This window comes from Callithrix jacchus, chromosome 3, assembly GCF_049354715.1.
Source record: "Callithrix jacchus isolate 240 chromosome 3, calJac240_pri, whole genome shotgun sequence".
In the NCBI taxonomy this organism is placed as follows: domain Eukaryota; kingdom Metazoa; phylum Chordata; class Mammalia; order Primates; family Cebidae; genus Callithrix; species Callithrix jacchus.
Window position 1 is genome coordinate 117,965,203 of NC_133504.1, and position 26,938 is coordinate 117,992,140.

Below are 26,938 nucleotides of genomic sequence, written 5' to 3' on the forward strand. Positions count from 1 at the left end.
TGCCTTTTAAGGAATTTTCCATTTCCTTTGTGGTTATATTAAGATTAAACAGCCACAGCTAAAAATCTAAATAATTTAAACCCAATAGTAACTACTCTGTAATGTGAATATATGCATATTTCAAATAAAATAGCTAACACAAATTACCCTGTTTTAAAAGCTAGCCAGTAATATTTTGATTTTGTCAGACTTACAAATTCAGCTTGATGGAACATGCTGGTTAAAAGTTAAAATTAAATTGTGAGTTGGATAATTATTCTTCATTTTCAGGCGAATGAACAAATTCAGAAAGCAGGAGGCTTGAAAACCTCCAGTATCATAATTGCTCTGACAGATGGCAAGTTGGACGGTCTGGTGCCATCATATGCAGAGAAAGAGGTGAGTATTGAACTGAGACTGTTCTCTACACCCCACCGTACATTGCTGTGTGTCTCGGAATGTATAGCTTGATATTTGAATAATTCACTTTCTCCGTCTCCCCTCTTTCTTTCTCTCTCTCTCCCTCCTCTTTTTCCATAGGCGAAGATATCCAGGTCACTTGGGGCTAGTGTTTATTGTGTTGGTGTCCTTGATTTTGAACAAGCTCAGGTGAGTTACAAGAGATCTGAAAACTTTAATCTGAAAAATATCACATAATTGTCTTAAGAATAGTTTAACAAATTCTTTTCACTGATGACGTTGTGACACTAGTCGATTGTTAAAGATTTTCTGTAGAAATGGCTGTAGGTTTTTGAGCTCTACCTTAATAATGCAAGAATTTTGATAGGTTTTGTTACTTAAAATGATACTTTAAATCCCTTAAACAATTGTTTGGTTTGGTAAAATAATATAAGATAAACATTTGGCTTGAAGTGATACACATATTCCTGTTTCACTTAACTGATAAAATGTTATTATCTTATATGTAATATATAGTGTCATATATATTATGATGTTAGAATTTCTATTTTATTTAAAATTTGACTCTCAGATATGCAGGAATTTCAGAAGTCCATCTAATAGAAATTTGAAAATTTTTCTTACAAACCATCTTTTATCATGAGGTTTGAGGATTTATATCTTAGAAAATGTTTCACTTACAAAGTTATTTTATATTTAAAATTTTGCTTGAGCATGGTTTAGACTCCTGAGTCTTATGCTGTTGATGGCTATTAGAGCTCTGCACTGTTTTGAAATTGCTCTTGGGGCCAACTTAATGGTACTATGACTGACCTCAGTTCATTTCGTGATAATACATTTAGAGTAACACTAGTGTCCTCACCTTCAATTCCTGACCTTGAACACAGACCACAATGGTAAATTAATCCCGTGGTTTAATTTTTCAGATGAACATAACCGAAATGCAATGAAGTTTATAAATTGTTGTATGTGTCAGCCACTTCTTAATTAAGTATTTATCTTCTTTCTAAAGCTTGAAAGAATTGCTGATTCCAAGGAGCAAGTTTTCCCTGTCAAAGGTGGATTTCAAGCTCTTAAAGGAATAATTAATTCTGTGAGTATTTCTCTGGGGGTAGGAAGAGCTCATAAATTTGTATATTTTTTAAACTCTAAGAAGTAATCTTAATATTCAGCACAGGAGGTCATTATCTAGAGGGAAGAGATTAAGAAAGAGGTTTGTTTGGTATTGCAAACAGTGTAATTCTAAAGATCTGGATTTTAACTGACATTTGGTATTAAATCTTGCATGTTGGGTTCTGTGAGACTGGGTTTTTGGTTTCAAGTTTAAGATTCTAAGTCTCAGACACTTTCACCCTTTGATTATGAAGTTAACTTTCTTGACATCCTGAAAGTTTTATAGGTTTTACGGGAAACATTTAAAATAAAAATTTGGATTGAAATGTGTGATTACTACCTTCTCCAAATATAGTATCTGTTAACTGTATCAGGCAACTTGAACTAGTGGCTATTTGACTGCATTTGTTGTTCTTTCCATTTAAATGATTAATAGTTTCACCAGAGCACATAATATTTCTGTTTGGAATTCAGTTGTGCTGTCTCTCATCTTCATTAGAATCTGGGCTATCCTAAACAGGTATCGGGAAGGAGAGTGATGAAATGCAAAGCAAAACTCCTGGGCTTTCACAGCTGAGGTTTATGTTTCATTTTACTGCCTTTTGCTAGAAGCACTAGGAACAGTTGCTATTAAGTATTTATGATATTTTGGTAAACACCATCCTAAAATGGAAGTGAATAATATATATTCTTTAAGCCAAAGCATTTTTGAAAAATCTTTAGGGGGAAAAAAAAAATCTCAGTTTCTTCTAACATTTGGTGCTGAGATTTTAAATTTCTCTTTAAATATCGTGTTTTTTAGAAACACAAAGTGAGATTTATTGAATTTGTTTTTAGTAGAATGTAGGCTTTAAAAAAATTAATGGAACTTTTTAGAGAAAACATAACGTGGTCCCATCACATATCAGTACCTCTAGTGGGCAAACCAAATGTAAGTACAGAATGGAAAAGAGATTCAATTATTTTTGTAGTTTGCATATGTTATTGGTTTAGGTTTCAGGGAAAAATTGCTGTGTAAAAAATAGTAAATAATTTTATAGCTGAATTCAGAATAAATACGGCTGGTAAAACTGTGTTTTAAGTTTTAAAATATAGGATATGGCACTGACAATGTAAAAAGGAGAATAATTTGACCCTCTAAATAAACAAATCAGTGGATCATATTTTAAATAAAAATTTATTTACCTTTGGGATTTCTAATGATTTTTATAATTATACTGGGAAGGAGAAAGGACCTCTCTTTGGATTTTTTTTTTCTTATATGTAAAAGGTTTAACTCAGAATTACCCAGATGATGGATTAGGTTTCCAAAACTTTATTTTTATGGGTAAAAACTACAGATTTCTCCTTCAAGGAATTAGTAGCTGAGTTCCAGAAGACTTTATTATCATTGTTTTATTTTGTTTGATAAATTAAATTTTTCTATTTTTATTAGGGACCCTTTAGAATGTAATTTCTAAGCATGGTCTTTCTTGCCTAAAATTCTTGATGAACTTCAGCTTAAGTTATGTTGAAAGATTTAGCATGGAATTAGGAAAATTTGCATCAGTTTAGCTACAGTTGCTGACAAAATCTCGAGTGTTGTTTGGAGGGAGACCATGGTATAGCTTTCATGTCTATACAGTTAAATTTCAGCTATATTGTCACAAAGGGAAGAGTAAATTGTTTTCAGGAAAGTCACCTTCTGGGGAAGCCTTGTAGTACCTGGCAGAGTTGGCAAGTAGAAAGAAGGAACCATTACAACTAAACCTGGTTTCATTGGTGGTTGATATTTTCATCAATGGGATGATAGTTTGAGATTTTTTTACACTTTGTAGAAATTAAAGACAATGTAAGATTTCATGTCTCTTCAAGGGCAAAGATTGCTCCATCCCTCATGGTGTATAAAACCTCTAATTTTGCCTTAAATTTGAATGGACTTTGCAATTACATAATACCATTTGATTTAAAAAATATATATTTGATTTTTAAAACAAACATAATGTCTCTATCACAGGGTTGGGGGAGATAGAAGAGACTATCCTCTGTTCTTTATGATTTATCAAAGTAATGGGTGAAATTCTACTATGGAATGTATTTACATAAAGCTAAATCAATGGAAGAAATAAAAAAATTTAAGTCTTTCAGTTATATGGCACTATGAAGTCAGAATATTTGCTAAATTTATAATTTCTTTTTCCTGCTAGTTGTTTTTTGAAATACATCTGGCCTTGTTGTCAGTGCATTAATTTTTTTGAAGTCAAGCTTTGAAAAAAATTGACAACATGGTTTTCATTGTTTTGTTTGTTTTCTCTTCCCTCTAAAATCCAGTGACCAAGATGGTCTGGTCCCCTTAATGTGTAAGTTATGTATTTTTAAGACATTATTGTCTAGAATGAATTTCTTAATCAGCAAGATTAAGAAAGTTTTATTTTGGAGCCTTTCTTCATTGTAGTTAAAAACAAGAAGAAACACTGTAGTAGTTCTGTCTTTTACAACTTCAGAATCAAGGGACTGAAAAGGCCCTTCGTTATGAACATCCTGCATGTTAAAATTTTAATGTCTTCTCTAAAATGTATTTGATTCAGAAAATCATTTAAACATTCCTTTTTAATTTTGGAGAAAATACATTGTTTTAGCATCTTTAGATTTCTATTCAAGCAAGCATGGCATGTAACATTTTTGGGGAATATTGATGTAATTTCCAATCTTAGCTAGTTGCATAAGAAGGTTTATAATGCATTATCTCAAGTAGATACTGGAGAAAAACATTTCTTCTTTTTCTCCTCAATTAACTTGTTCTTTCATTAGTTCATTTACTGAGCCCTTACTATTCTTAAGGCATTGTGTTAAGGTTAGAAGTAGGGATATAAACTTAAATAAGACACTCTCTCTAAAGGGGCTTGAAATGAATGAGGTTTGCAGTATGGTAGTCCCCTGAAAGACTTACAAGTGTTTCGGGCATTTAGAGAAGGAAAATTTCAGTGAGTCACCCTATGGGATAAAAGGTAATCTTATAATGTACTTGGTGTTAAATGCCAATGTGACTCTAGTGTAAGGTGGCATAAAGACAGGATAGGTTGAGTAATGTGAAGTTATGAGAGGCTTTTATTGTGAAATTTGAACTGGACTCTGACCAGTGGCATAGATTTAATCAGAAACAAAGAACACAGAGCTTCAAGAACAATCCAGGCTGAGTGGCTGAGGCCTAGACTAGAGTGTGGTTTGCTAGGATCATGGAGGGTATGGGGGATAAACGTTGACGGGTCATCTGGATCCAGATTATGGAGACTTTCACATACTTGTTTCGAGAATTGGCTCTTATTTCATAAATAAGTAGGAAATTATGGAAGATTAATTTAGAGCATGGGATTTTATATGATGGACATGCAGGTTTAGACAGTGTACCCTTATAATAATATACAAGATGATTTGGAAGATGACGATGTATTGTAAGTCTTTTGCCATTGTCCTTGTGTGACATGGTAAAAGGAAGCCTAACGTAGTGGAGACAAAATGAGGTTGGGAATAGTAAAACCTGGATGTGAATTCCAGCTCTGTCTCTCTTGCCAAGTGACCTGGGGTACGTCCTGTAACGTAATCTCTCTGAGTTTTGAAATGCTTAGTCTAATGGGGATAATGATTTCCATTTCGTTGTTTTGTTTTTTTAAATTAAATGAGATAACAATTGAAAATGACCTAAGTGAGAAGGACTTGGCTTTAAAACACTGATAGAAAGTTAGGCATGGCAGGAAGCTAACCAGGGGCTAATGGGGCTGCCGATCCTTCTGTAGGGCAGTCCACTGAGAGAGATGATCCCCAGTCTTCTTGAACACAGTCTTAGGTATAAAAAGACATGGCACTGACATGGAAGAGGATCAAAGTCAGCAGGTGGGTTCTAACAACAAGGATTTTTAGATAGTGTAGCACACAAAGTCAAGTATTTGGACACGCTCTGGTGCTGAATCCTCAAGCTGTAGGATTAGGACCTAGCTAACAACTTGGAAAGAAAATTAAGTATTCCCATGACAAAAGCTATGCAGCATTTCTGGACCTTACATTTCGTGAGAGCCACAATTTGTGTGGTGGGATTTATACTAACTAGAAATTCAGAGAAGAAACTCAGTAGTTTGGAAAGAAACAGTGGATCATCATAGTTCCTTAGGGATTATTCTTGGCACTGGGATTCTGTCTTTCACAATGAAACTAGGTCAAGGATCATGAGGGAAGCACCTAATAACCTCTTTATTCTGGCAGGAATCATGTCAAGAACAGGGTGGGGCTAAACCTCCAGGTATAAAATCTTTGGATTCTTGTTGAGCTGAACTCTGGTTCCGAGGGATAAAGCAAATATTTGCCGTCAAATGTTAGTTATTGTTAACTATTAGAATGGGCAGTGAAATTCGAAGTAAAATGTTAAATTTGGGAATCATTAAAATAGTAGTAGAACTTGAGAGCTCACTGGTTTTAGCATTCAAGAGACAGAGAGAGGAGTCAAAAGTAACTTTGGTATTCTGGCTCTGACTAAAATGAATGACTAAGAATAGTTAGAGTGAAAGCTGTTTTTACAGAGTGGGCAAAAGGGTTATTGTACATAATGGAAGAAGGCATAGGGCAGAGGGAGAAGCTGATTTGAGCTTGAAAAGAAAAACCTAGTGGGGGATGTCCTTTACAGAGTTAGACACCAGGTGGAATGGAAAGGCTAGAAAACCTTAGGACTGAGTCATTATCCCTCCTCTTTTCTTTCTCCCCTCCCATTTTCCACAGACACAAGTACATATATACATTCTATTTTTCACTTTTCACTTCAGATTATCTTTAAAACCTTGGAATTATTAAGGTTTTTTATTTTTATGTTCTTGGGAAGGGATTGCATGACTTATATTTGGAAATGAAATTTTATTTGAACTAGTAAAGGTCAGACTAAGATGTGAGTACTCTGCGGGTTCTAGTTCAATGTTTCATAATGCAGCACTGTGGAAGAAAACATTAAAAATAAAAGAAAACCGCAGATTGGGTGAATAATATGGAAAGAATAAAAATCAAAATGTTCTGTGCCCTTCCTCCCCTTTTGTAAAAACAGGACCATGGGATGTTGCACTATTTGAAATTATTCCCACATTTTTTTTTTTGTAAGACTACCACAGAAAGTATTAAACAGAAAGAGATAAATCAGTTGTGAAGCTGGTTTTATAAATAACTCTGGTCTGAAAGAATTAAGAACACTACATCCTAGGTGATGGCAGTTAATGCCAGAGTTTCTAAGTTCCTAATGGGAAAGTATAGAAGCATAAATAGGAAGGGAAAGATCACCCATACATTTAAGACATTTAAATAAAACTGTATTAGATGGTTTCTAAAGGGAAATTAAAGTTTCAAAAAGTAACTTCATTCATAGTGCTGGAGATATCAGCTTCATTTCACTTTTGGAGTGAAATCTTTTTTCTCTCAATAATGTCTGTTACTTTGTTTGAAAAGTATCTAAGAAGAAAAAAATTAGAAGAAAAGTGTCTAACACTATATTTTAATGGAATGAGAAAACATTGCAAACACATTTTCTCTTCAGGCAAATCAGTTTCATAGAAGAGGGTACCTAATAAATATTCTGATAATACCTTAGCTTAAGTGATTTTAACACACTCTAGTATGAATGTTGACTGCTTAGTTGTGAAAACTTCTATTTGTGAATTGTGGTTTGATGAAAACCTAAAGTCTGAGCAACTGTAAAGATACATTAAGGGCTGGGCGCAGTGCCTCACGCCTGTAATCCCAGCACTTTGGGAGGCCGAAGCAGGTGGATCACGAGGTCAAGAGATCGAGACCATCCTGGTCAACAAGGTGAAACCCCGTCTCTACTAAAAATACAAAAAATTAGCTGGGCATGGTGGCGCGTGCCTGTAATCCCAGCTACTTAGGAGGCTGAGGCAGGAGAATTGCCTGAACCCAGGAGGTGGAGGTTGTAGTGAGCCAAGATCGCGCCATTGCACTTCAGCCTGGGTAACAAGAGCGAAACTCCGTCTCAAAAAAAAAAAAGATACATTCATAGGAAAAACAAAACAAAACCAGTAGACCTTACTCAAAACTAGAAACCAATTTCCAGGATTCCTGTTAAAAAGGACTGGCTATAATGTGAAAATAACTGTAAATCAGATTATTCTAGGCTTCTCTTTGTCCAAGGATCATTAGTACTGAATGTAAATGAGGTATTTCATTATAATAACTTTCATATTAATGGCATGAAGGTTGAAACTGTATCCCCCAACTCCTGTTTTTTTTTTTTTTTACCTAATGCTTGATATAGTCTTGAGTAAGTAGTCATTGCCTAAATCATATTTCTGAATTATAAATAAGTAAAATCTATGCAAGTTTAAAAAATATTATTATACTTTTATAATATAGTTATGGTATTTTGGAACATTACAAATTAACCTCTGATTCTATTTGCATTGGATAAATAAATAAAAATCTGTGCAAGTTCTTAAAAATGTTTTTATATTTTTCTAATGTAGTCATGATATATTTGAACATTAGAAAATTAGCCTCTCATTTCATGTAAATTTGATTTAATCCTCATATTTGTGTTTCACTGTATTAATACTTTTGATTTTACATGATGAGAAATCAGTTAATACTAGTTTAAGGAAAAGGAAAAAAGAATGTCACTGGCCTTTACCTAGGTGGTCCAGAGAGGGAGATTACTTCAGGTACATCTAGATCCAGAGAATCGATCATGTTCTTAAGGTCTTCTCTCTTAGTAAGTTTTGCCTATGTTTCTAATTGCCTCATTCCTTGTTTAGATGAGTGGTGGTGAACTGTAATTGCAAAAGATTTTAGGCTTACATGGTCCTTAGCAAGCATATTGGAAAGTGAGGGCTGTCGTCTCTGCATCAGCATATAGGGTCCCAGATGAGGACTCTAATTGATTCAGTTGAATCATGAGCTCCTTCATGTACCAATTCTGTTGGGGGCAAGGGAGAGAGGGAGAAGAAGGTACTCTGATTGACAGCCTCACTAGGAACATGTGGAGTGGAAAACAATTTCCTAAATAGAAAGGGATACTATTCATAGAAGTGTAAGGGTGAAAAAGAGTCCAGGGTAGGAACAAAAAAATCAGTAGCGATGACAGCTCAGTATAATTCAAATACATTTAAAATATTTTGACGTATATTCTAAGTAGACACCCCATTCCTCTTAAATCCCACTTGAAAATAAACATAGAAAGTTTCCTTTAAATTATTTGTTTTATTAACTGATCTTATTTTGGCCTCAGCTGTCCAATGCTGTATTTGTATTTGTATTTGCATGAAAATATTTCTTAATAATATTATTATTTTCTTTTTAAAAAATTTGGTTGGGATTATAGTTTAAGAAAAGCAAATCCACTTTGAATAAATAAGTACAGCTTTGTGATATTTTGTGAGAAAACTAAACTGAACTGATGACATTTGGCTACATAGATAAAATTAAATGCCAGCTTTTAATTTCTTAACTTTAATCTGTTGGACTATAGAAAAGGAGATGTCCTGTAGAGCCTTACCTGCTCTTAAAAGCAGATTCAATTGAGTGGAACAAAATTGAAAAGGTGGAGAAAATCGTTAATATTTGTGACCAAATGTACAATTTGGTGTACATTATAATGAGGGAAAATGTACAATTTCTCAGTTATACCTCATTTTTACCAAATATAATAATTCTTGCTTTATTCAGAAGCATTTGTTTGATACTGATTGTGTTCAAGACACTCTTCTATGTTTTGTGTAACCAACATAGATATGGTCCCCAGAGTTTTCTGAGCTTACGATTTTTAGGTTGTGTGTTTGGAAAATTAATAGAAGAATTTATAAAACATTTTTTCTATTATTGTTGCATAGGAAAACATTTTATTTGCCATCCTGGAACTTCTGAAAAATCAAATGGAATAAACAAGAAAGTGGGCAAATAGGGGTAATATAAAATAATATATGCATCAGAGTGAAAATTATGTTGAGAAACAATTTCTTTACATTCTGAAACAGTCCATTTATTATTATTTTATCTCATATATTCAAAGCATTTTTATAGGAAGCTTATTTATTTTCTAAGATAGTATTAAATGATTATTTTGAGTTTATAGTGACCAAAGACAACAGCAGCAACAAAATCAAAAAGTAAGGGCAGATAAACTTGTTTCCAATCACAATCCATCCGTTTTTTGGCATTTTTTCTATGTTGTAATGAAAGAGCAAGACAACTGATATGATTCATTTTAAATATTGCAATTGTGAGATGTGGAAGAAACTAATTTTTTTAAAAAAAGATTTATTATCTGGGAATGTGTTCATTAACAATGTAATCAAAACTATGCATCTGTTTTATTTGGAGCTCAGAAAAGTAAAAGACGATGATTATGATTTACCTTCTTCCACAGACCTCTTAGGGTAAAAGTTTGTTTAGAAATTTGTCATGTGTGCTTTCATTACTCGCTTACTTGCAAAGCAGAAGATAATCTAAATTTAGAAATTGGTCATAGTGGTGCATGCTGTATTGAGCAACTGATATTTTGAAGCTCTAAGCATTTTGAAGGAAAGATCTCAACCAAAATGTGATTATAAAACAACAATTTTTCTTAATTGTAGTATTACCCCTTAGAGAAAAATATATTTGTCTGGGATGTTTGGAAGCCATAGAAAAAATACAAGTCACATATCTGAATATTAAAAAGCAAAAAGGAAACAAGACAAGAGGACGAGAAACACCTTTCCAGTTGTTTTTGCTGCTTATTTTATGCAGTTGGATGTCGAATTACTAAAGCTTCATTTTGTTGGTACCTTTAAAATGAATACTTTTCATTTATTTTTCCTTGATTATAAGCTTGAAATCTTTTGTATTGGGGATGAATCTTATAGTGTTGAAAGCTGCTCAATGAGTCAGAAAAAAAAAAAGAAATAAACTTGCTTTTTTTAGGCTTTATTACCCTTACCAATATTTTCTGGCATGCTGTGGGTCATTGAATTGGCAGTTTCTATCTGCTAAGGACACACCTAGGGCACGTGTAAATTATCTATGATGATCGGTTGCCAATGATGTTATAGATCCAAAATCGGTGTTAAATAATTGTTGCTGGGATGAGCATTTAGAATTTTTAATAGATTTGTTAAAATTTTGGAGACGCTTAGGTGGCATATGTGAATGTGTATATAAACAAATCATCTGTTTTGGGGATGAAAAAGCCTTATTATTTAGAGTCAATCTTAAAAAAATTATTACAGAAGAAACCATTTTGTGGGTTTTAATACCCTTTTTCTCTTTTTATATATACTATCTAAAACAAGACTTTAAAAAAAAGCACATATCTTAAGTTTGTTTCTCTTTATATTGTTTTTGTTTTCATTTTGTTTTGGATCTGGTCAAATATGCCTTACAGGTACTATTAATTACCAAAATCTGAATTTATCCAAATAAATTTTTTTCATTATGCTTAACTGAAAATGTGATTTGATTAATTTAAAGTGCTTCTCAGTAAGCTCCATATCTTTTTACATACATATCTCTTAGTGCTACCTACTCCATTTTTATCTTACAGTCAAAATGCCCATGCTTCTTATTTAAAAGGATTGCGTTTACTTTTTAATTAAATAGAATAAACATTTATTGAGTAGCTGCTATTCAGAAGATATTGTACTATATACTTTTTATATTGAACTTTGAATATGTGGCATTATTCATTTTAAAAGTTTTTATTTCATTCTTCTGGAATGGGCTGCATTCTATTTTCCAGAAATAGTATCCTTCCTGTTGCCACTTAGAAATTAGAAAAAAAACATGGCTTTAAAATATGTCTAGGCTTATATTAATTGTAGGAAGTGGTTTCGTTTTTGTCAAGCTGGATGCTTGATCTTCAAGTCCTAAGGTCTAGTTCCTAGATGTTTCTCTCAAAGTCAATATAAACTTCAAAGACAAAATAGGTCCTAAATAATATCTTGGTTTTATCACCCCATCTTATTTTATTGCATGATAAATTATTATCTTGGATCTATACCAACTAGAACTCTCCACAAATCCCATATTATTCTAAATACCAGAAGAAAAGGCCATAGCTATATCCACTGTATACATTTTTCAGTCCATGACATTGCTTTTATTACTTCTTATGTGTCCTATGTTTGTTATTATCGCAGTGTCTATTATGTAAACATATTCAGGAACTTACTTACAAGATCTCAAAATATGGTTCCACATGTATCATGAAATTTCTAAGAAAGAAGAAATTAAGTCAAGGTTCTCACAAAACTCATGCCCTCTGATGCTTTCTGTTTATTTTTGCTATGGATGTTTCCTTGACAATACCAGCAGTTTATCTTTACCATCAGTTATTATCCAGTAGTTATAAAAACTTGATTGTAAACACTTAGACAAGCAAGATAAGAAAATTCTTTGTGATCAATGTGGTTCTTGAAATATTTGTCAGTCTGACTTAGCATTGGTTCTCAACCCCCAACAAACCTTGTCAATTCTGGTTCTAGAATGGCATGTCTGCCTCTTGTCACATAGAAAGGAGATTTGGCCTATGGTGAAGGCCATGAAACCTGATCATATTACACTGGATATAGACTCAGTGCAAATTAATTTGGGGCATTCTTAGAGTATCCAGTCTTAAACGCTGTTCTCATGCTTCCTTCAAGTTGGGCTGCAGAGAGGGGACAACAGTAGGATCTACTTTCATCTCCTGCCAAACATCTATATTCTCAAGGAGGCTAGAAGCCAGGGCAGTCACAGCTAACTCTTAAGTCTGGATCTGGACTTGCTGCTAACTGAAAACAAACCCAGAGTGATACATAAAGAACTCTATGTTATTCTACACCTCTCCCTTGCCAAATAGAAAAATTCCATGAAATTAGTTTGCAGTATTCACCAAACTTTAGAGAGTATTTTGCTTATATGAATTGTACACATACTGCATCAAAATTTTACATGATAAGTTAGAAGCCACAGAAAATGTCATTATAATTTATAAGGGGTAAATATTATTATTCAGCAATTTTATCCTAAAAACTCAGCAAAGGGAAAATACTTGGGATTTGAGTTTCTCATATTAATACATGACAGACTTTTTACCATATATTTTAAAGGAGGCATTCAAGACAAATGCATCTTAAGTAGGAGGGAAGGTTTCAATGAGAAAGGATAGTGACTGTTATTGCAGAGATCAAATATATAAGAGATCTTTAGGCATTTAATTCAATGGCACCATAGACTGGAATGCAGACTTTTTATGTCGAATATCAGGATTTAGAACTCAGTATGTTTTAAAAAAATTTTATTTGTATACATTTATGGTACAAGTGTAATTTTGTTACATGAATATTTTGCTTCAGGATGAAGTCAGAGCTTTTAGTATGGAACAATGTACATTGTACCCACTAAGTCATTTTTCATCCTCCACTCCTTTCCCCAGTGCTTGTTAATGCTCTTCTATTGTGTATTTTCACCAGACTATAAGCACAAGTCTTACAAATAGGGTGTATAGCAATAGCTGTTTTGCCTAGACCGGTTCCTCCTGGAAGTTCACACCTTTATCTTCTCCCTATCCTGTGCCCTATGAGAACAACCATGGGTTAAAAAGGTTTTAGAGACTCTGTGATTCACACATACAAGAGGGAAAGAAATGAAGAAAAGGAACAACAGAGGAATTTGCCTCGTAGGTAGACCTGTTTTTCCAATGTTGGGATCCCGTTTTAGAAGATTTTCTTTCATGCTACTTGCATTTCTTGCTTTAAAATTGTTACACTGCCAGAATTTCCATTTACAGTTATTTTTAATAGCTTAAAAATCATTTTGAGTTTATAATTTTATCAATTTACATATTCACATTCAGTGTTAAGTATGACTGTGTTCATGAAATAAGAATAGGTACATTGAAATGGAATATTTGGGAGATAAAGGAAACCTATACAGTGAGCATATGTGGAAAAGAGGTAACTGTGTGTCTAGCAACCCAGGTGAGACAGTGAGGGGGAGAGGACCAAAGGCTAACATTCTGTATCGAAAATTTATGGAATGTCTGCTGCATGTCCAGAAGAATGTATATAGAAAAAAAAAAAACACCCCCAAACTTCTGCCTCATATTTCGGAATGTCTTTTCTGTTCCCAACGCAGGTGAGTTCTAAAGTTTTAGAGGCATGAAACCTAGATGTCATTCACATAATTAATGAGGAAAATGTGTTCTAATATCATATAACAAATTTAATTTTTATAAGCAGGGTTTTGTAGTTTTCTAAGTGTTTGTTGTGTCCCCAGAGTTAGGGCTTGTGGTAGTTTGTTATTCTAGTATCGCTTCTTTTGTCTTTTAGGTTCTGAATGGTGCTGAGAGGTAAAAACTAAAAGTGCTTTTATCTGTGCAAAACAAATTTGAGATAGCATTAATACAGTAAGTCAAGAAAGAAACATAATAATAAGAGAGGGCCCTAAATATTTGGCCATTTTAGAAGTTACTAATTCATAGATGATTAAACATTTTAATTTATCAAAAGTCAACGGTATTAGGAATTTTAAAACAAACATACATTCTGTTACAAAGATACATGCATGTGTATGTTTATTGCAGCACTATTCACAATGCCAAAGGTGTGGAATCAACCCAATTGCCCACCAATGATAGACTAGATAAAGAAAATGTGGTACATATACACCATAGAATATGCTGCAGCCATAAAAAGGAATGAGCTGAAAGCTATTATCCTCAGCAGACTAACACAGAAACAGAAAACCAAACACTGCATGTTCTCATTTCTAAGTGAGAGCTGAACAATGAGGTCACATGGACACAGGGTGGGAAACAAGACACACTGGGGCCTGTTGGGGGTGGGGGTGGGGTTTATTAGGAAAAAGAGCTAATGCATGGTAAGCTTATTACCTAGGTGACAGACAGGTTGATAGGTTCAGCAAATCACCATGGCACATGTTGACCTATGTAACAAACCTGAACATCCTGCACATGTACTCCAGAACTTTAAATAAAAATTTTAAATAAATTGAGAAAAAGGAAAAAAAAAATCCCAACAAATAAAAGTGAAAGCTTAGCAGCACACTTTTGAGGATAAGGAACAAGCCAGATTTTAGATTGTTTTTGGTAGCATTACAGGAGTCCAGGCAAAACAGGCAGATACATTTAACTAGTTTGTTAAGAATTGAATTTTGTAATAGTTAGATTATCCATCACACACATTTGGAGGATAATTGAAGGCACTGGCTAGAAGAATGGGCTTTGGACTCAATCAAACCTGGGACATCTGGCTTATAGTTAAGAGCTAGTTATTCTAGGGCAGTTAAAAAATCTCTCTTAAGTCCCAGTTTCCTCATCTATAAAACAAGGATAAAAAATATTTATTTATTAGACTTATGAGGATTAACTGAAAAAATTCATATAAAGCACTTTGCATAGTTGCTGGCACATAAGTGCCCAATGAATGGTTAACTGTTATGTTAGAATATCTTTTGAATTTTGGGCTGCTCATATTTATACTTAATTAATTTAGAAAATTTGACTTCTGTCATCTATATTCATGTTTGAGGACTTAAAACTAGGAATTAGGTAATAAGGTATGTAATTTTTTATTTATAAATACTCCTTAATACTAATATTACTTTTTGGGTGAACAGATGCTTCAATAGTATATTTTTTCTTGGTGATATCAAGTTCTTTGCCAATATGTGTGTGTGTATGTGTGTGTGTGTGTGTGTGTGTGTGTGTGTGTGTCTATGCATGGATATATAACCCCCAAGATCTCAAATCATGAAATTTTGCATTTAGTGGTCCATGACTTAACCTACTCTAGTTTTATTAATAGCATCTGGTTTATCTTTAAATTTGATCTATTGGTCTCTCTAATGTCAACTAAGACTGATATTTAGTAGAAACTATATTCTTTTACTATTGAGACATAATAAAGACAGGTGAGAGCACATATTAAAGGAAAATTACTCAAAATTTTCTCTATTGTACAAATGATGGAGGTGCAAAATATTAAAGATAATTCATCAGTTATTGTGGATGGGACACCTGATTGAATGTTCAGTCAATCGGTAATATTATTTAATTTGGCAAAAATTAACCAGAGTGTTTAGAATGTTTGTCCTCTTTGTCAGTTGTTTGGAGATGACAGTTTTAATATAATAGATTAATTTTGCTTTATTCTGTTTTTTCTTTCCTTTTGATTTTTATTTTAGATTTGGGAGGTACATGTGCAGGTTGTGCAGGTTTGTTACCTAGGTGTATTGCATGATACTGAGGTTTTGAGTACAATTGATCTTATCACCCAGGTACTGAACATAGTACCCAACAGCCAGTTTCTCAGTCTTCATCTCTCTTCCTTCCTCCCCCACCTAGTAGTCCCCAGTATCTGCTGTTCCCATCTCTATGTCCATGAGTACCCAATATTTAGCTCTCACTTATAAGTGAGAACATGCAGTCTTCGGTTTTATTTTCTTGCATTAATTCACTTAGGATAATGGTCTCCAGCTGCATCCATGTTGTCTCAAAGGACATGATTTTATTCTTTTTTATGGCTGTGTTTTGTTTCATGGTTTCTACGTGCCACATTTTCTTCATCCAGTCCACTGTTGATGGGCACCTAGGTTGATTCCATGGCTTTGCTATTGTGAACAGTACTGTGATGAACATGCGAGTGCATGGGTCTTTTTGGTAGAACAATTTGTTTTCTTTTGGATATGTATCCAGTAATGAGATTGGTCGGTCAAATGACAGTTCTGTGTTCTTGGAGAACTCTCCAAACTGCTTTCCACAATGGCTAAACTAATATTACCACTAGCAGTGAAGAAACATTCCCTTCTTTCCACAACCTCATCAGCATTTGTTGTTTTTTGACTTTTTAATAATAGCCATTCTGATTCGTGTGAAATGCTATCTCATTGTGGTTTTAATTTGCATTTTTCTAATGATTAGCAATGCTGTGCAATTTTCGTATGCTTGTTGGCCACTTGTATGTCTTCTTTTGAGAAGAAATGTCTGTTCATCCATTTCGATATCATGAACATTTCAACTTGTATATTACTTGGTGAGAATAGACTATTAACTATTTTGTTTTTGTAAAACTGTTCAAAAAATTTGTGGTGTAAACTGCATTCAAACATCATTTTTTTTTAATCTCTAGTTGTTGCTTTCTTAATATTGAAACATGATAAACTCTAGATAAAAAAACAAATTTAGAACAAATTTTATTTTCTAAAAATGCATAAACTCTTTTCTTACTCTTCTCCTTCTGTTTTTCATTTGGAAACAGTTTTGGTGAAGTTTGTTTCAAATTATAGATTTCTGGATTTCCAACATTCATCATTTATGGAAGAACTAGATGCTTTTCCACATAAATTAACTTTAACCTGACTCATGTCTGTCCTGTTATGACTTGGTTTGTTAATAAAACATTTTAATATCTTCATTAATTTATGCATTCAATATTTATTCTTTAAGCATTTATTGGTTGTACTCCAGGCACAGAACAATGTGTGAAGTCCTGAATGTGCTGTATAGTATAATGCAATCTTACTTCTTTCCTCAAAAAGTTTTTTTCTAGTAGAAGAGGTGAGTTATACACTCAAATAATATAATTTTTCTCTAGCAGAAGAGGTGAGTTATACACTCAAATAATATAATGTCCCAAGAGTTATTTTTAATTAAAACAAACTTTAGAGAGGTGCACGTACCATGGAAATTCAATTAGATGATGTTAGATAGTGATACCAATATTATGACTTGTGCTCTGACTGCATGCTTTTCAATGAATGTGTTACCTGAGTCATTTTTCCATTCAATTATATTATTTTTAGAAAAACTTATTTTATTAAAATAATTAATTATGAATATTAAACTAATATAAATATATTATTAACAAATACATGTTAAACTGTTTACTGCAGGATATATCCAACATTAGCTATCCTTAAACTCTCCTTAATTTAACTTGATTTCATTGATACCAGACTTTAATACAACATAAATTGCTGAATCACCCTGAACCACTTCTTTAAAATACCTCGTAGGGGATATACAGGGCCTGGCTTCAAAGATGTAGATTGTCAACAGTCATTGAAGGTGTTTATTGTTCAGCTTTAAGGAGATCTCCTTAGGAGAATTGCTCATTTGATCTTGCTATTGGAACTCCCATTTATTTAGAAATGTTTTGATGCATTGGATCAAATTAAAAGATCAAGTCAACATATGCACAATTATCTTAAATATTGTGAAATCTGATTGCGTTATGGTCAGTACTGGTAGAAGAGAGAAAAATATAATGTAACCAATTCACTGAGGTCATTCTGGTTGCATATTTTTTGAACATGATCTTTAGAAAATCCTTTTGTAATTTTTTGATTTACTTTATTCTAAGGAATTGTAGAATAACGGTTTCTATTGCCAGTGGAAGTAATCTTTAAATATCTCATAATTCCCTGAGTACTTAAAATATTTTTTCAGTAATACTGATAAAGCTTTGGCTAAATATCTAATAAAGAGATTATAAGTTGAATGATGCAGTTAGTCTCCTTAATAAGATATGATTTAAGATAAATTCCTTCAGGACTAATAGCAGACAAAATAGATTTGGGAGTTTTGTGTTTTCCTTTGACCTTTCATTTTGATGATGGTTCACTGTTTTTGCTGTTATCTCAGATTGGCCAAAGCTGAATGCAACTATAATGCCCATTTTTGTTAGTTGGAACATTTTTAGCTCCATATTCCTTTGCAAACATTTTCCATTATATTTCCTTCAGAGTCTTGTTCTCTGAATTATGTCCAAATTTTTAAAGATGTTAGTGATTTGAGTTACTATCCTTCTAAGGGGACACATTAACTTTTAACAAGGGTTCTTAATTCTTGAATCCATAGGAATGAATGTTGGTTATTGTAGATAAAGTAGCAGACCAAGAGGAGGTATTTGGGCACAGAAAGGTCTTTGAGTGCCTATGGAATCTCTTTGGTCCTTTCTGGATTTGAATAGACCTCATTTGTAGTTTCTCAGATATAAAATTTTACCAGATTTGTTTTCTAATCACAAAATCTCAATCACTGTGTGAAAAGTTGAGTTTCTTAGAAAATTGTCTTAAAAAATACAAGTGATTCCCTCTTTTCAGAGATGTATATTCAGCAACAAAGTTCCATGATTTGACACAATTGATTTTAGGGGCTGAGAATTTATATTTTTGTTGTTATTAAAGAAAGCACAAAGAGCGTGTCTACAATCCTTACTTACTGTTCTAGTTATGAACAGGAGATGCTAGAAACTGCTGTACGGCATCTGTCTTCAACTTCCGTCAAGAAAGGAATGTCAAGAAAGGAATTCCAGAGATCATCTGGAATTTGTCTGACTTTGATAATATAGTGCAGAGCAGTTCTAAAAATAAAGACAGAATTGTTGTCCATTAGGAGCAGCTTATTTCATCATTGTTTTTCAGTTGTAGCCTTATGCCTTGAATGGGAATGCATGAGTAGAGTCTGTGTTTTTGAGAATAATACTGGCTCATATAAGGAGCCTATGTTCTGCAGTTGTAATTTTTTATGCATAAGAGGGAATTAAGCCTGAGAATTGGAACAGAAATGCCACTGTCCAATAAAGAGAAGTGCTTTTGAGATTTTATTTTTATTTATTTATTTATTTATTTTTGAGATGGAAGCTTGCTGTGTCGCCCAGGCTGGAGTGAAGTGGTGCAATCTCAGCTCACTGCAACCTTCTGCTTCCTGGATTCAAGCGATTCTCCTACCTCACCCCCTAATGAGTAGCTGGGATTACAGGTGTGAGCCACCATGCCTGGCTCATTATTTGTATTTTTAGTAGAGATGGGTTTCACCATGTTGACCAGGCTGATCTCAAACTCCTGACTGCAAGTGATCCCCCTGCCTCAGCTTCCCAGAGTGCTGAGATTATAGGCATGAGCCACTGCGTCCATACACAACAGTCAAAAGTGCTTTTTTATTGCTATTATATTGAGCCACCACGCCCAGTCAGAAGTGCTTTCTTATTGATATTATATTGAACTTGTTAATAGAAAACATAACAGCAGTACTAAACAGTAGGTCTGATTTGTTATCTTGTTTTCACTTGATTGGGAAGGTCAACATGGATTTTATGGCAGCAGGAAATTTTAGTTATCTGTTCATACCCAAGGCTACCAGACTTTGAGACAACACTCACTTTTCCTATGCTTCTCTGAATTTACTTTAATCAAATTAGGGTCCTACGGTACATAATCTAAAAGTATACCCTAAAATACAGTGCAGAAGTTTCCTAAGAACTTGGTAGCTGTACATGCTAGAGTTAATAGATTTTCTCTGCCATCTATTGAAGTATGGAGAAAATCTCAAGGTTATTAGTAATCTTATAATTTACTTCACATTATAATTTAGATCTATAGCTTGATAATCTTTTTTGTTCCTTTTCTTTTTAGATACTAGCTCAGTCATGTACTGAAATTCTAGAATTGTGGCCCTCAAGTGTCTGTGTGGGGGGTAAGTGTTTAGAATTTTAAAATACCATATAAGAAATTGTATTTTTTTCTAGCTAAAATATATGATATGAAACTCATGTTGGAAAAAGAATAGCAAAATTAACTTTTTTGGCATCTTTTTGTGTAAGAATTTTTAAATAATTCCTTGAAATATTTCTATTTTAAATTCAAATTTTTAAGATTGGAATGTTATTTTAAATAATGAGCATATTGTGTGACAGGCTTTTAGAATCTTCTGTATATTTAGTTCACGTTTGAGACCTTTTCTATGGCAAATAAAATAAAATATAAAATTGTTTCTTTTGTCTGATTATGCAAACCATCAGATATATGTAGACTTTGAGCTCCATGCTTTGATGACCTGACCAAAGTACAGAATCTCTCAGCTCAGGGCACATAAGGAAGTGACTTATGGACGGATGGCAGGAAGGAAGCAGGTGGCTTCATCAGCTGGTGCTAAGCACATACTCAGGTTTTCACACCTCCCAGCCATCCTTGCCCAGACAGAGTGTGATTCTCTCTGGCCCATTTTATTTCTTTTTCAAGTCTGACCTACAGTTCATTTTAACCTGACTTTACTTTAAAAAGGAAAAACATTGGGTCTGGTGGGGGAGAAAGTATGTTGTGTAATTTACCACAGAGTCTCCCAGCCTGTTGTGTATGGTCGCACACTCCGCATCTTCTAGATTCCCTAAAGAATGAATATGGAGATGTTTAAAGGAAGCAGTGCATCTGACCATCCCAGGGTAGTATTATCTTTCCTAAAAGCAGAGGTTAATACATTTCTAGAGATAACAAAGAAAAATCAATGGAAAAATAATATTAAAATAGTACCTATTATTTATTAAACTCCTATTTTGTGCTGAGTATATACTGGGTTCTTTGCATTTATAATTTTACCTAATCCTTATAATAACACTATTTGAAAGTTTTATACATCCCTGATTTACAGATGGGGAAGCTGAGGCAGACACACGTTTAGTACTTGCTACTAGTAATTATCTTGTTTGAGCCTTGTTTATCTGACTTTAATGCCCATACTCTTACTGAATCACATTTTAAGTTTTACCTGCACTTTATTTTAATTTGCAAGTAAAATTCCTTTCATAACACACCAAATGAAAAGTGGGTTGGCAGTAGTTTCTAAGTATATTATATAATATATACAAAGTAGTTAATAAGTATATTATATAATATATACTAAGTAGTTAATAAATATATTATACTTATTGTATTATGTTAGATAATGAGAAATTTTGGAGGATTAGTAATGTTACATTAAAATGGAGAACAGGCCTGAAGAAGTCCCAAGCAGGCAAAAACACTTTGGCCTCCTAAGAAACCTTAACCTTACCTGATTTGCAAATATAATGGAAACTTAATTTGAACTATTTCTTATAAATGCTTATATTAAGAAAAATAGAATTTAAATGCAACCAGTCAAAAACAACCAACAAACATATAACCAGGGACTTTCTACTGGGATAGACCAAATAAGGCAACTGTGTGACTGTAACCTGTCAAGTATTTTCTTTGCTTTACTTCCGTGTTGGTACTGTAAAAGCCTCCCCCTTGCATTCTCTTGGTAAAGCTACCAAACCAATTGTAATTTGATCTGTCTAGTTCAAGAATCATCTGCTCAAATAATCTATTTAAAATTTTACTTGTGCTTCAATTGACCTTTTAAACAAGAGTAAATCACTATTAAAATAGTTAATATACTATCTTGCAGGTTAGCAGTAAACATTCATTGTCTGTCAAGATATTTGATCAGTTAACTTTCCTTCCAGCCTATTGTCTCACCGTCTAAGGTTTTTTAGTGCTTGCTTCTACTATAAGTAATGGCACAGTAAGTTAAATCAACTTTTGTGACTGGCCTTCAATTATTAGTAATCCAGAATACATGATCTTTTAATTATTTATAGGTTTGAAATAGAAAATGAATCAGGATTAGTAAACTGAAGTAGTTAAAGAAGAATTCTGTATGGGACAGGCATAGATTAAAGAAAGTACTACATACGACTTTTCTAAAAACTAAAGAAGATACATAATTAATTAGTTTTATTTACATTCCCAAACCTTAATACCTGAGAGTAGGGAAAAACAAAGTTTTTTTTTTCTGATATTTTCCTAAGGATAGAAATTGAGGAGGCTTGTGTAGTATCTGTCTGGGAATGACTGTTAATGCTTCATTTCTAATACCTTGGTCACTATTGAGAAACACTTTGTTTAGAAAATAAAATAATGCATCCCCATGTGGCAGTGAATGGTACCTTCACTCATTTACCTAGAGGGTCTAAGAAAGCCAGCACAGTTGGAAATATAGAGCTATGTCTTCATTGCTATTAGTTAACTGAATAGTATGAAGAGTTATTCTATGTACCTTAATACTTTCATTTCAGCTTGTCTTGTTTTTGGCAAAGCAGTGATTAAAATGTTTATTTTTTCTTTTACTTCTAGAAGAATTTCAGATTGTCTTAAGTGGAAGAGGATTCATGTTGGGGAGTCGGAATGGCAGTGTCCTCTGCACCTACACTGTAAATGAAACATATACAAAGAGTAGGTCCCCAGTAATCTCCGTGTTGCCTTAATCTCTGCACAGCATATCATCGACAAGTGTTTTCTTTGTTTTCTCCAATGATAACCAACTGTGACATACTTTTTAATCAAAGAAGAAAGAAATGAAGTCTGAATAATACAAATAGTAGTGATAATTATTCAGTAGTTATTTAATAATAGCAATATTTGTTTAGAACTTAACAAATGCGGGACCCTGTCCTAACTACCCTCCTTGAGCAGTTCTTGGTTTGTGGCTGAAAGAATAAAATTACTTGCGTATGTTGACACAACTAATAAGGGACAGAACTGATATTTGAACCCACTTTTCCTGACTGTACGCTGTACCTACTGCACCAACCACATAATGTAATTGCTTCTTTCCCTAGGCTTATTTCTTGTCACACTTGCCTTAAAATCTAATCATCTCCAGCTTTTCTCCTACTTATTGCTTTACTTTTTGTCACTTGTTTTCTTTATCTAATTTCCCAATAATTTATTAGTTTATTGAAGATAGTATTTGTCTTTTATTGCCTTATAGATTATTTCATCTCAAATTCTCACCCAGCATAGTGTTGGTTGATAATTTTCATATTTATGGAATTGAGTTTTAATTTTCCCTATGCTTGACTTCTCAAAAACCAGAGTACGTTTTTGTTTTCATTCTGAAAAACCTCCTTCTTAAATAGATCTTAGTTTTCTGAGCATCTTGAGTATCTAGATAAACGTTTTTCTTTATTGATGATTATATTGCCCTTCAAATTTTATATAGTAAGAAAGACTCTATAACTTTGTAAACTCTGGTACAGTTATTTTTTTAGATTCATCTGCTATTTTGCTGTTTATCTGAGTGTAAACACTCCAATTAGCACAGTTTTGGCCATATACAAAGTAACTATTCAATATGTGTTAACTGGATTAAAGTGGTGGGGATCTCAGCCTGGTAAATGTCATAATTCATTCCTCTCTTTTCTATTAAGATCACAGTTTTAGTAAGGCAAAAATTTACAAAATCTCTTTATAGTAGGTTCCACAATTGAGTAGAATGGGATAATTTTATTTTTATTCAGTAGTCGTTTGTATCTAAGCATTAGCTTTGTCTAGCTTTTTCTGATTACATATTTGAGTTCATTATAAAATAAATGTATTTCATGTTTAGCTTCATAAGATTAAGTTTATTAAACTCTCAAAATAAATGAAATTGGTATTTTTCTCTTTTACATTCTAGAATGATCAATTTGACTAAGTAACTTTTCTGAATATTTCTAGTCTAAATTATTTTTCTTATACATTATTAAAGTTGCAAGGGCAATTTAAGTATGCAGCTTCATAAAATGCATTTATTTACTGTAAACACAAATGTTTTATTAAACTAGTGAATTAAGTTCATTTTCCTTTGGACATCTTTCATCTTCCTTTATCTTTTCTAAAGTGTGCTTTTTAAAGAATGTAGAGCATTTATTTATAAAAATCTGAGATATTTAAAACATTTAAGAGAAAAATATATTTTATAGACTCTAGTTCATATGGTATATGAAATTAGTCTACATCAAAATAATCCTAACTTATGATTTACCAACACTATATATCAATAGAGCATATAATCTCTTTCCAGTTTTCATTCCCTTTTTCTTCTCTTTCTTTAGTTTTTTTTATGTCAATATACCAAGTATTTCACATTTCAACTCCGATTGAAGCATGCTGTTCATATTATTAATGAAACTGTATGAGATGCATAAAACCCTTTATTAATTCAGTGGCATTTTATTTTCTAGGTGTAAAACCAGTAAGTGTACAGCTTAATTCTATGCTTTGTCCTGCACCTATCCTGAATAAAGCTGGAGAGTAAGTATTTAATTTAAAACAATTTTATAACATTTTTAGTGAATAATTATTAGAAAATGGTGACAAATACATTGGTAGTTTTATTCTATTTTTTTTCAGATACAGTGTGAGCATTAAACAGTAAGCCCTGGGCAAGCCACTTAGTATTAGGCAAGCAAGTTAGTACTTCAGCTATACTATTAGTAGGTTGAAAATGCTAAAACGTGTTTTATCTAGTTTCTTAAATACTGATTAAAAGGCTCTATAAATATTTCTCTGGATGGGTTTGAGAACTATTATTAGAATCTGTAAATAATCAGAACCATAAACATTATTTTAAACACACACACATGCACACACAAACATGCATGTGCACACACACAGTTCAAAAGTGAGATTTTCAATAATTACTATAGTATTTAATAAATATTACAATAAAGAGCATAAGGATATGGCTTAAAAAAGGCACACCTTAGACTAGGAAATACTTGTACATTTGTATTAACTTGTGCTTTAATTTGTGTCCCATTTCTGTTCTATATTCTTATCTCCTTTCATGTGGCAAAAAAATCACAATAGCTGTTAAAAAGAAAAATATATTTAGTGTGGCTGAAGGAGTCTTATTTGAATTGTTTATATAAAAATAATTCTACTGGTAATTTAGTATTCCTTCCCATTTGTGATTTTTTTCAGTTCTATGTTGAAGCAAATGATTACAAATAGTTCAGATATTCTCTAGCCCAACAGCAGAGCATGTTTAAGACAGTTAATGGGATACAGTTTTCTAGGCTCTCTTTATATAGATCTTATAATGAAAGCAGGAAAAAATTACATATACAAGGCCACAATCCAAAATCTGGATTAGTAGTTAGAGACTAAAGATTATATTTTCTTCTATGGAAACTAAGAAAATCATTCTAGCATTTTTAAGCTGACTTGAACATTCATCTTTTGTGGATATTTAAGTATTCAAAATATCTATTGCACATCACTTTTGGTCATGCAAGTAAAGTATCAGCTTTTCTATTTTAAATAGATTGAAAGATGCTGTACAAGATAGCTTGCAAAACTAAGTTTCTTTCATTTTCTGTATTATGTAATAATCTATGTTATTGACAACACGCCTATGGATAAATTAAATTGGCATTGGAATTTGAGGCAAGTCAGTTTCTTGTGGAGCCATCTTAACCCCAAGCACACCATAGGACTCAATGGCTTTTTGAGTAATCATGTCTGAATTAGCCATGATATTTCTATTGACTTGAAGTTTAGTTTTGTTTGGTTGAATCTGTAATTTCAGGTTGCTCCTCCTGATTATTTCCCCAATCTGCCTCCCAAACTGTATTTACCATTTTAGTCACTGGCAGCTCCATAGTTTTTGTTGTTCAGGTTAAAAAATTTTGAGTCATTATTGATTTATTTCTGTCTCTTAGACCTAGTCTATCAACAAATCTTCTCAGCTCCAATTTCAAAATTTATTCCAAATCCAATTTCTGCTTTCTGTCTCTACTGCTACCATTCTAGACCATGCTACTGTCATCTCTTGCTTGGATTATTAATCTCTCAACTTGTCTTTCAGTTTCCATTCTTCACAAGAGTGATCGTGTGAAAATCAATCAGTTTATTCATCTCTTCACTTAAGATTCTCCATGATGAGGTCTTTGCTCCACTCCGAGTGAAAGTCTAATCAGTGTAATACTATACCAGGTTCTATAGGGTCTGGCCTCTCACTTCTTCTCAGACTTCATCTTGTTTGCTCTTTCTACTCAGTTATGGTCACACTGGTCTCTTTGCTGTTCTTCACCACACCTGCGCACTCCTGCTCCTGTCCTTTTATACTTCTGGTTGCCTCTGTTTGGGTTGCTCTTTTCCTGGTCTAGAACTGTATGTGAACTTAGTTTAAGTAAAAAAAAAAAAATCCTAACTTATGATTTACCAACCCTGTATGTCAACGGAGCACTCAAACTCTTTCTTTAAGTCTAGTTCAAATGTCACCTTCTCAGTAAACCCTTTTTTGATCACCCTATTTAATCATGCAGTCTTCCTTCCTCCTTTGGGTCTATGACCTCTATACCTTTTTCACGTTTTATTTTTACTCCAGAGCCAATTGTTTGTCTGTTATTGCATTTCTATTTCCTGCTAGGATAAGTTTTGTCTTGTTTTTCATTGTATTACTAGCACTTAACACAAGGTCTGACTCATAGTAGATTTACTAAATATTTGGTGGATAAAAGGATGAATGAATTTTTCTCAAATATTTTTGTTTACCAGTTAACATAAGGATCTGAAAGAGGTAATTTGATTGCTGAGATCAGGTACCTGTACCAGGATGGAAGAAAATGGTCAGAATTTTATTTTGTGGGGCCATACTAAAGTAGCAAAGAAAAATACTGGCTTTTTAATAATATAGACTAGTTAAGGAAGGTAACTTACTTTCTTCTCTGAAGTAGTTGTAAAATGCATTATGCCTGTTTTATCCCAGGCACTGATTTTGTTTTCTGTAGAATTTGCCTTTGGGCACAGTCTTCTTTTGAAGAGAATACCATCGAGGCTAGTGATATACTTTAATTAC

The 26,938-nt window shown here is 33.1% G+C and overlaps 1 protein-coding gene across 1 annotated transcript in view; it reads left to right on the forward strand.

Annotated features, from left to right (window-relative positions):
• Positions 1-26,938, forward strand: part of ANTXR2 (ANTXR cell adhesion molecule 2) — a 157,064-nt gene that overhangs the window by 16,892 nt on the left and 113,234 nt on the right. Inside the window, exons 5-10 of the mRNA XM_008993102.5 lie at positions 271-378; positions 520-588; positions 1,412-1,492; positions 19,927-19,987; positions 22,447-22,545; positions 24,318-24,387. Coding sequence (XP_008991350.3) covers positions 271-378; positions 520-588; positions 1,412-1,492; positions 19,927-19,987; positions 22,447-22,545; positions 24,318-24,387 — 488 coding nt within the window. The remainder of the gene's footprint in view (positions 1-270; positions 379-519; positions 589-1,411; positions 1,493-19,926; positions 19,988-22,446; positions 22,546-24,317; positions 24,388-26,938) is intronic.